General features: G+C 44.3%; 1 protein-coding gene across 1 annotated transcript in view; it reads left to right on the forward strand.

Moving 5' to 3' along the window:
• The first annotated feature begins 357 nt into the window (after positions 1 to 357).
• Positions 358 to 11477, forward strand: part of NIBAN1 (niban apoptosis regulator 1) — a 49492-nt gene continuing 38372 nt past the window's right edge. The window contains exon 1 of the mRNA XM_071751318.1: positions 358 to 464. Within this exon, the coding sequence (XP_071607419.1) occupies positions 410 to 464 (55 nt within the window). The 5' untranslated portion in view covers positions 358 to 409. The remainder of the gene's footprint in view (positions 465 to 11477) is intronic.

Consider the following 11477-nt stretch of genomic DNA (forward strand, 5'->3'; position numbering starts at 1 on the left):
TAATTTTTTTTTATTCAAAGATGTTGGGGAGTACGTCTCATGGGCTTCAATACCATGATACCAACTACCGTGCAATCAGTTCTTGCTCAGGTAGCCTCCATGGAAACTTCCCAGGGTCTAAGTGTGCCTCTGGATTTTGGGAGACGTGGGCAGGAGGAGGCAGTGCAGGTGGCCCCGTTCTCCAGCCTCCTCCGCACCTCCTGCTCCCGTTCCCCAGAGGGCATCCCCGGGCTCCCCTCCTGGACAGGAGAAGAGGAGAGGGAGGAGGGTGGGGGGCGATGCCTGGGGAGGGGAAGTGGGGGGAGCGGGGCCGGGCCGGGCCGGGCTGGGCTGAGCTGGGCGGGGCGGGAGCGGAACGGGACGGGACGGAACCGCGGCAGCAGTTCTGGGAGGCTCTGGGAGCAGCAGCATGGGCAGCTCTGCCTCCAGCCTGCTGGATGAGAGCAAATGCTCCTACATCCGAGGTAGGGCTCTGCTGGGGGGAGAGGAGGCAGAGCAGCCCCCGGGGTGGGTGTACCCGAGCGGGGCCAGGATCAGCCCCCGGCAGCGGGACGGGGCTCAGGAGTTGGGGTAAGGGGAGGGGGAAGCCGGCGGGGTTTGGGGACACGGGTTGGGAATGGGACGGTACCCGGTGGGGTATCGAACAGACTGTTTCGTAAACGGCAATGCTTGAGAAATTCCTGAGGGTGAGTTCCAGCAGACCCGAGAGCAGACGGTGGAAACTTTCGATGAGCCCTGAAAGTGAGCGTGTGACAGGAAGGTTTCACCCCCCCTGCAACCTCTTAGACACCAGCTGTTGGAAAGGTAGATTGGATAAGACCCTGTCTAAGCCCTGGTGTTTTGAAGAAGCAGTGGAAAAAACCTGCTGGGTACTGCTCAAACTTGGGTTTATCCCGTTAAAATGTTGGGAGAGGGAAAAATGAAAAATAATAAAAAAAAAAAGCTTTAAATGCATACTCTTAAACTGGTAAAAGAAAGAATGTAATTCTGTATTTTGGAGGGATCTCTTAAAAGATTAAATACATCCTGCTCTTGCCTGTCTACTTAGGCTCTGTATCTGTAAGGCAGCAGGTACTGTATTTACAAAGCAGTTTTGAAGGCTGGAGATTTAGAATCGATGTAAGAGTTTGCATATGAAAAGGAAGCCCTGTTGTGCTATATTCTGTATTTTGCATCTGAAGCCTTTGAGAGTCCTTGCTGCTCTGGGCTGGGGAGATCAAACTGAGCCCTAATGATTCAAACTGTGGGGTGCCCACAGCCCAGCTTGTCCTTTCATTCTGTTGCTTTGGTATTTTTTGTGGTGCAGAAGGTGTGTGAATATTGAATCACTCCTCTGTTGTGACTTTTGAAGTCACAGTGGATCTTTAAAGTGATCACCACAGTGAGAAAGACATCCAAATATCAATGCCTTTCACCCAAAAAGCAATTGGCAAAGCTCCAGACCTCACACAGAGACTTTTTTACAATGTCCCTTAAGAATTTTCATTTTCTCCTGCTCTTGAGAGTGGTTTCAGGTCCCATCAGAGCCATGAGTGAGTAATCCCAGTGGATTTCTTTTTTTTTCTTTATTATCATTCTTTCCTATTATCATTTCTTATTATCATTCTGCTGCAGCCAAAACTTCACTTCCAGAGTTCAGTGTTTCTTGTTTTCTGGTCCCTGACTGAGGGCAGTTGTGATCACCTGAAAAGGCTGATGTCCAATTACTGCAAAAAAAGGTAGGAAATTCAGGGAGTTTATCCTCTTCACAGCTGGGCAAGAGGAACTCATGCAGATTTTGACCTGGATGTCAGCTAGAAGGAGGACAGGGACTGGGGATTCTGTAGCTGTTTAGACTTCCCTGTCACTCCAAGAGAAGGTGCCTTTCCCTTGCTGAGGGCTGGGTGGCTCTTCAGACACATCTCTGGTTTGCCTATAACATCTGTGCAGAGGCAAGTGATTAAACATTTTGAAATAAGGAATTAAAACGTTATGCTTATCCTCCAGGCTTCAGTCTGCTCTTCTTGCTGCAAGTGAGGATTCTATGCTCTTCTCTTGCTTTGAAAAAGAATTGAGGCATTTTGTACAGAGGCTGCCCATAAATTAGTAATTCCAAGGAGGACAAGAGCATCTTCAATTGAAATAGTGTGGTCTAGCTGGCTTGTCAAACCTACTACTCATGTTCAAACCTACTACTCATGTTGAGGCCAGAGTTTACCAGATCCAGACCTTGCTTATCTGTATTATTATGCCTTGGTCTGACATATTTCCAGGGTGAGTGTCATGATGAGCTCTCCTCATTGGCAGAGGAAATGGGCTAAATCACTGATCTCATAGCTTGAAAACCCAGCACATATTTTTAGCTGGCTTTGTAAGCTGGGAGTTAGGTTTGGGGTTTTTTTTCCTCCAAAGATGATGCAAGGGGGGGCTTAGTAAAAAAAGGTAGGGAGGTACCTGCTTTGTGTCAGTAGAACTGTCAGTCCCTAGCATGTGAACAGGACAGCACTGGTGAGGGAGGCCCTGAGACAGCAAACCTCTCACATTATTCAGAGGCTGCAGCCAGGGACATCCCTCAAACTTGTTGCATGTTGGAGTGCTCACTCATTTTGGCTCACCTATCAGCAGACTCAAGACAGGAAATCCTGAGTATTACTTTATGTTAGAGTTCAGATCCTCTCTAGTGCTCCCTCCCACCCAACATTTTGGTAGATAAATTAATACTTGCAATTTTAGTGTCCTGGTTTCAGCACCAGAGTTTTGCATATTCTTGAACATGTTGCAGAGTTGCTGCGTGGTTGTTGCCATGATGGTGTGATTTAATTTCTTGTTGACAAAATGATAATTTGTCTGAAGCTGTGTCCCTGTTTTGTAAAGCCCTGTAGTTTAATTAGACAACATTTCATCTAAAACACAGTATAACAAATGGAAATGAGTGCTAAGGGAGTGGATGCACTTTTCAGCAATAAACTGGTACCATTTCTTCCTCAACATATGTACAGAGCTACAGGTTTTCTTATTTCCAAAAGTCTGTTTGCTCACAATGTTTGAGGGATGAGAGAAGAACAAAAAAAAAACCAAGGAAAAAATTATGTGATATGTAAAATTGTTTTAAAATACATAAAAACATGCATGTAGGTTTCTATGTAAAGCAGCAAGAATGTGGCCTCCAGCACGGGCACCCCCAGGTAGCTCATGGGGGACCCACAGCTCTGTGTGGTTGGTTCCCCATAAGTGAGTAACCATCAGCCTCATCAGACCAGTTGGAGAAATGAATCCCAGAGAAAATCTTGAAAGCATCCTACGTGGAGTCTCAGTAGTGTAAAAGTCTCAGTAGTGCAAAAGCTGTGATTGCCACCCAAACCTTCTGCAGCTTCTGGGCTCTTAAGGAGGGAGTTGTAGTATTGAACCAGCCAGGCTGCAGATCACTGGGAGCTGTGTTTACTTGTACACAGGAGAGAATCTTGGGACCATATCTGAAATGAAATATAATTATTGACATGGCAGTGAATATACAAATCCAATGTGTAAGTTTTTCAAGTGGATTTCCAAGAACGATACACGTGAGGCTGTGTTTGAAGCTGCAAGGGAGGGACCATCCTTAGGAAGTTTGAGCTGGGGATAGGCCCTCCACAAATTTGCAAAATGTTTTGCAAATGTTTTGCAAAACAATTTTTATACTCAGAAAAACTGCATTAAGAAGCTATATATGTAATAATAATGTTACATTTTGCAAGCTGCCACAAAATTTTCGGCCTTTTTAAAGTAGAAATAAATGAAAATTGGTCATGATCATGGGACGGAACTGTGAATAAAAAGTCAAGACTCAGTTTTCCCTATTCCTACCCGAAGGGAATTAATGCCATAGTAAAAATAATGGGGAAAATGAGAGTTACCAGGGACTTCTGTGTGCACAGGGGACAGCTTGGATCTGCTACTGGCAATCATTTGGGGAAGGATATTTAGGGCAGACCAGTGTTGCCAGCAAGGGGAAGTGGGGCAGAAAGCCAGACCACACTTACTGCAGCATTATTGGTCTTGAAACCTTAGCAGTTTTAAAGGTATCTTCTTTTCAGTGTAGCATGAGCCTGTTTTTCTAACAGTACCTATGGAAAAATATTTTTTCCATATATTTGAGATGTTTTAAATACACGTATACTCTAAGCAGTAAAATTATTTAAAGCCCCCTGAAATTAAAAGAAAATTTTCTAGTAATTCCTCAAGGGTTTGGACAGAGCCCTTAAAAAAGAAAAGGCTTGTGGGGGAGATAACTTTTTAGGATTTTGGTGGCACCACATGGGAATTATTTGGGATGCGAATGAAATAGATGGAATTTAAAAAATGATGGTATTAATTAGGAGTCTGGGATTTGGTCATGTGAAAAGAGTTGATTAAAAAAAGTTAATCCTTTGGTCTGATGAAGCATGGGCTGAAGCTGTGATAGGAAGGGTTGGTTATGGGATTTGCCTACTGGTATTTAATGTGTTAAACCCAAGAGGGAGCAGTGTAAGGTGGGACTGGGAATGTATGGACTCAGGGTTCAGTGGTGAAATAGGGGAAACAGATGAAAGTGTCTTGGTTTGGGTGCCTAATATTAGACAATAAATAATTGAGTAAGCAGATGTTACAGCAGGGAGAAGGGAGAAGTGGCTCCAAGAGTCTTAGTGATCTTCCTTTTCTGCAGTCTCAGCAGCAGTAGCAGGGGACCAAGCTCTGCTCTGCCACGTGTGGTCTGTTGGGACCAGATGGTTTTTAAATTGGGAGGGGTGGAGAGATTTCAAGCACCCAACACTGGTAAATTCAACAGGTACATCTTAAAAAGGGTTTAGCATACAGAAAAACTGAACTTCTCTGGAAGCTCTTTTGTTACTAAAGGTGCTGGGTGTGCTTGACTACATCCAATCTACCCATTTCTATAAAGGAACATCTGTCCAGAGGACAATGCTTTGTAGTAATATATTTTGATTTTCTTGTTTAAATGCAGTTCATCCCTTCTGTCCCTTCCTCCTCTTCCTTCTCACCTTTTCCATCTGTTTCATCTCTCTCCTTGCCCAGGCAGATGATGGTGCTGATTCCACAGCACCCAGGGATGCACTCTGCAGGTTTCTTCAGTGCTCAGGACTTTTTGCTGAGCAGACCTTCCAGCTTTTCTTTTCATTCACCAGTGAAAAGCTACTACTTAATGTCTGTAAGAAATGGCTTTCTAGTAGTTTGTCTTACCTAAGATATTCAGCATGATACTAATTAAGATGGGCTTTGAGTTTGTTGTTTTGTTTTGGGTTTTTTGATACAAGATGAAGCATACTTAGAAAAACCAGATCTGTCAGGTTTTAGAGACTGAAGAGGCTGGTTTACCCTTTACTTAAAAGACAAGATAAGGAGATGAGGAGCCACATGAACAAATGCCATCAGTTTGTATGAAGATAAGTACCACCAGCTCAAAGGGAGATAACCCAAGAGCCTGCTACAGCTCTGGAGTGAAAATCCTGCCAGCAGCCAGCCAGTGAGCACATAGCCACGAGCAGGGAGGATGGAGGATGGAAGCATAACTTGGAATTAATTGTGGAAAAGTTGGGCTTTTTTGGACAGGCACTCAGACTGGATATTGGATTTTCTTCTTTCTACTGTCTCACAGTCCTTCTGGTTTTCATTTGGTGTACAACTGCAAGTATAGCATAGTTTTGCAAAAAATCTGGCTGCACTTCTCATCTTTTACCTTAGGAAGCAATTTTTAAAGCTTCTCCTGGTATTTTCCTTCCTCTGTGTGGATCTGTGGTTACTCTTTGTGCTGTGATGCTCTGCAGAGCTTTGTTGCAATGCTGATAGCAGAAGGTTTGATTCTTGAAGCAGCACTGGAGACCTCAAATATCACAGGTGAACACTGTCTAAAGGCTGATATGGAGAATCTGCATATATTGATTTGATATTCCATATATTACAGTGGTCCCACTAGATGAAAGGCAAGCTTTCCTCATCCCCAAGCAAAGATTTAATGGCAGGGTCTGTGCAAAGGAAAAACCAAACAAAAAAGGCTTTTTTGCTCTTGGGGATCTTCTGTAAAGTAATATAATTGTGCATAATTTACTCTGCCAGACACTTTCCACTGTTTTCAGTTGCAAATGAGACTTTGTTAGTCTTCATCTGTTCAGACTGAAGTTTCCATGCTAAGCATCTGCCTCAAATTGCATATTTGAGAAAACAGCAATTATAATGGATGAACTTTTTCTTTCTTCTTTTTTTTTCTTTTTCTTCTCATCTCTCTTTGAAGATTTAGCTAAACAAAACATGTTTTTCCTCTCTTTGGATGTTCTGTTGAACAGCTCGAACATATCCTGAGGAGGAAAGGTGTTGGGGGCTGGAATAAGAGAAGCCAAAGGCAAATGGAAAGGGTTCCTGACCACTGTCAGTGTTTTCCTGCAGAACTGGCAATGCCACAAAGCCAACACAGCTTTATACTGTAAGCTTGCTCTCTTACCTGAGAAGGATCTGCAGATCTATAGCCCTGAAATTGCTGCTGCTGCTTGAGGGAGATGAGGTTGCAAAGGCAGATTTTGGGTATATTTTTCTACCAGCTTCATTCAGTAGGAAAGCCCAGATTTGTCATTTGGGTTTGATTTTTTTTTATATATATATATATTTTTTTTTTTCCTTTTGAGATATCCTGGACACCTGCCAAGTGACAAAGCTCAGTGCAGACATCAATCAGCTGATCTTCCCCCTGATATACTGAGACAGGTGGTGGGATTTTATTTCATATATGAGAAGTTAGGGCTGTTATTTTGGAGCTTGACAAACAGAGTGCTTAAGTTTTCAAGGAAGTGGTCATTTTAATGCTCTCCTCAGATTTACAGCCAGACTCTGGCTGTGCTCTGTTGTGACTGCAGGCACTCAGCACTTCAGGAAATTAGAAAAAGGAGGCAGCAGGAGCCACCTTGGAGCTTCTGCCACCAGCAGTGGATGTTATGTCCAGCTTTACAAATCACAGCAGCCACAGAGACAGGATCTAGTTCTTCAGGGTGGCATTTTCTTGCCTTAAATATCAGTCAGGTTCCTTCTGTTTCCATATCACCACCCTGCAGACCTTCAGAGATCCACAGTGAATAAGGCAGGTACCATATGAAACTGATTACAAAATGGTGTTTTTAAATGTGATTGTAGATGGGTAACTTTAATTGCTGCTGCTTGTGCTCCATCAGTCTTTGCTCTCAACCCAGGAAGCAGCAGCAAAACTACTGACACAAGGAGTGTTTGAGGTTAGTGATGACAGAATGTTAGGGGCTAGAGGGGACCTCAAGAGATTGAGTCCAACCCCCCTGCCAGAGTATCTCCTGGTGTAGGTCACACAGGAACTCATCTAGGTGGGTTCTGAATGTCTCCCCAGCCTCACTGGGCAGCCTATTCCAGTGTTTTGTCACCCTCAAAGTGAAAAAAACTTTCCTGATGTTTACATGGAACCTCCTATACTCCAGCTTATGCCCCTTACCCCTTCTCCATCAGTCATTGCTGAGAAGACTGGCAGCATCCTCCTGACACCCTTTACATATCTGTGAACAGTAATGAAGCTGCCCCTGTCTCCTCCAAGCTGCAGAGCCCCTCAGCTCCCTCAGCTTCCAGGGAGATGTCACCACCAAGCAGTGGTGACAAGTGATAAACTGAAGCAGCCCAGTGAGGAGCAGCGCTGGTATTTGCTGGAGGAAGAAGTTGGATCTGAAGTGAATGAAGAAGGAAGGGCCCCCATCTGAATTAATCACTGACTTCCTTATGCATGGAAAAAACATTGAGCCACTCAGCACCCCTCCTGCCAGAATGGGGATGTCTAAAATTGAAACCACACCGAGATACAGGGAGTTACCCATGTAAACAAACATACAGAAACAATGTGTTGTTAAGGGTATCAAATACTAGGTGGCAATTTTGAGGAAGAGCTTGTGGTTTGTTAGTTACTGATCTTGCTACATGGGTTTTCCTTAGCGTGCCTTAAATATTGAGGCAGGAGGAACTGTCATCAACTGAAAAGTTGCTGTGCTCCTTCCACAGCAGCTTTGCACTGGCAGGTGTTGGTTTCATGCATATAAACCAAAACCAAAATTTCTGTGAAGGGTGCTCAGACCTCAGGGTCTACTGAGGCCCCCAGGCTGAATTGGTGCTGGGTTATAACATCACTGGCTGCAAAAGAGTAATTTCTTAAAATAAAACTTACCCCTCTGCTAAGGAGGGATCTGGAGTACTGCTATTGGGAGGGAGATGGAAGCAATAATAAATGTAAAGCTGAGTTTGAGGGTGCTATATAAAATGTCAGGTTGGGTATCTGTGACCATTATGAGGAGTGTAGGCTGACTTGGTGCCAGAGCTGGGAGGATGTGAGAGATGCATTTCAGATGGGGCCCATCTCTCTGTTCAGAGTTTTAACCTCTTTTGGATGATGGGGATAGAGACATCTGTAAAAAGCAATAAGTCCCCTTTCATTCCAGAACAAGGCTATGAGTTTTCCATCTGTTGGCTAAGACAGGTTTTCCTGTATAAATAGCTTTTGTCTGATGCAAGTCTAAAACAATCTGGCTATGGTAATTGAAAATATTTTTTGTCAGCTCTGTCCCGTTAGTTTATTTGTAAATCCCAATATTTCTATTCATTGTTTCTTGTAGCAGCTGTCTGATTTTTAAAACCTTATGGAGTCTTTCACTGGAGTGAACGCTGCTGATAAAACACAGTCTTGCTTATATTCTATATTTTCTTCACCACATTGTGTGGCTAATTTTCTTTTATCTTCATAGTGGATTCTCATGATTATTGAACATTGTCTTGCTTTCCTTCAGAAGTCCTGTTGTCTTCAGTAATGGAAAACATACCCATAACATTGATTCACGTGGTTCTTGGTTGCAATCACAATAATATGGACTGTACCATACATCTGTCAGCTGACACCATTCTGTACTCATAAACCATCTCTTGGGATAGAATCAGAGAATCATCATGGTTGGAAAGGACCTTCAGGATCATCAGTCCTACACCACTGTAAGCACTGAATCACCCCCCAGAGTGCAACACCTACCTGATTTTTTTAATACCTCCAGGGATGGTGATTACACCACCTCCCTGAGCAACCTGTTCCAATGCTTCACCACTCTTTTGGTGAAGAAATTTTTCCTAATATCCAATCTATTTTTCCTAATATCTAATCTGAATACCTCCTTGTGGGTATTGTAGAGGGCAATAAGGTCTCCCCTCAGCCTCCTCATTTGGCCTTGGTGAAACCCATCAAACTGGTCCTGACCCATCCCTCAAGCCTGTCCTGATCCCTCTGCAGAGCCTCCCTAACCTCAGGCAGATCCACACGTCCACCTACCAAGGGTGCCCTCTATCCCTATGTTGGAATATTTTTTTTAGAACTGTAAAGTTAAAAGATGAGGTTATCAGGCAATCTCTCTGATATGTAGATATTCTGGACTGAACAATATATTACCCAGAAGATATGCAACTTATATACAGCAGACAAGCAAAGAGGAGTGTATGTTTAAAAAATCAGTTTTCCAGAGCAGTTTTGCAAAAAAGGTGGTTCTAGTGTATTTAGACTATTTTTATTTTTATTTAAGTAGCTGGCTAGTGAAGCAGTTTTACATTTGTATCTTCTTCATGTTCTGTAATTCTGTTTTCTTCCATTTCAAGATAAAGCATTTTACAAATTAGAGAAACTCGAAGAAATAAAAAAACCAAAAAGCTTGTTAGTCTCTCTGCATAATTTTGAAGTCAGGGCTGCACTGTCTCCTCCAACTCACTTCATATTGTTCTTTACTAAACTTTCTTGAATTAGATAAGATCTGATGCTTTTTTTTTTTTTTTCCCCTAAAAAAAGGTTCTACTGAAGCACTCTAAACAGATATTTTTAGTACACCTAAGCAAAAATGGTAATTTTTAGAACCTCAGTTGGCATTTAGGCTTTCAGCTTGGCTCCATGGGTGCTGGCACTGGTGGTTCTTATCCAGCATTTGTGGAAAAACAAGAAGTTGCTGTCTTGGGGTGGTGCAGGGGTGTTTTGGAAGCAGGGAGGCCACAGGGTTGGTTCCTGGGAGAAGCTGCTGGAAGCTCCCAGAGTTTCAGTCCTGGCCCAACCTCTGCCCCAGGCTGAGCAGATAGGGGAAGCTGGATGTGCCTCTGCGAGGAACATGTTCAAGAAAGGGAAAACAAAACTGAAAAAAAAAAGGACTTGCAGAGGAGAGGAGGAGATGGGAGAGCAATGCCAGAGGAGAGACACCGAGGTCTGTGAAGGAGGAGGGGAAAGGTGCCCAGGCAGAGGTTTCCCCTCAGCCCGTGGTGAGATGGCGGCTGTGCTCCTGCAGCCCATGGAGGAGCACGGGGGAGCAGCCCCTGAAGGACCCCAGTGGGGTAAATGTGGATTTGTAGCCCCTGAAGTGTCTCAGGTGGGGCAGAGGTGAAGCAGCAGCCTGTGCAGGATCTTGGAGAGGGTCAGATGTGGCTCTGCCCCGTGTCAGAGGAGGTGACTCTTCCCTCAGCAGCTGTGACTCTGTGGGCAGCCCGGGCTGGGGCAGTTCCTGAGGGACTGCACCTCACGGGAGGGACTCGTGTCCCAGGGGTTCCTGAAGGACTCTCTGCCATGAAAGGGACCCCGCGTTGGAGCAGGGGAAGAATGTGAGGAGCCCTTCCCCTGAGGAGGAAGGAGCAGCAGAAACAGCGTGTGGGGAACTGACCCTGAACCCCCCCTGTGTTCCCTGTGCCCTGAGGGGAGGCGGCGGTGAAGCGGGAAGGGCCCGGGAAGGGAGGGCTATGAAGGAGAAGGTAGTGAGATCTGCCCGTCTTTTCTCCTTCTCCTCGTAAACTAAATTAGGGTTTTTTTATTCGTAAGTTGAACGTGTCTGTTTTTTGCCTGTTACTGGAACTGGGGAATGAAAACCTCCCTATCCTTGCCTCAATTAATGAGCCTTAAGGTGGGTTTTCTCCTCACTGTCCCCCAGTGGGAGTGGAGGGTGAGTGAGCAGAGGCCCTGTTGGTACTGGCTGGGCCTGAGCTGTGACAGTTGCATGACACAAAAAGTAATTTTCAAAAATGCCTTTGAATCTTCAACCATCCTCCTAGTGGCAGAGGTCTTTCTAGAAGTGAAATAAGGACAATACAAGGACCTGACCTCGTTACTGATTCGAGAAAGGTAAGAAGACCATAATCTCCCAGTTTTTTTTGTGGCTGTTAGCTAAGGCCCATGTCCCTCAGATGGACATTCCTGCAAGCAAAATTGGAAATCCTTATGTTAAATCTGAGGCCTATGTTTTGTTGTCCTGACCTCTAAATTTCTGAGATGCGCAAACAAAAAAGTTGCAGCTCAATTTAACCCCAAACTTTTGTTAGCCAGAAGTTTCAACCTGACTGACTCATTTTCAGCAGTTTGGTGCAGCTTTGCCATTCAAGCTCAGTGTAAAGCAGAGGCATTTTGTCAACGCTGTCTCTTCCAGTGGCCATTGTTTTGCACAGCAGATTCTGGAGAATCCATA

This window comes from Heliangelus exortis, chromosome 8 (assembly GCF_036169615.1).
Source record: "Heliangelus exortis chromosome 8, bHelExo1.hap1, whole genome shotgun sequence".
Taxonomy (NCBI): domain Eukaryota; kingdom Metazoa; phylum Chordata; class Aves; order Apodiformes; family Trochilidae; genus Heliangelus; species Heliangelus exortis.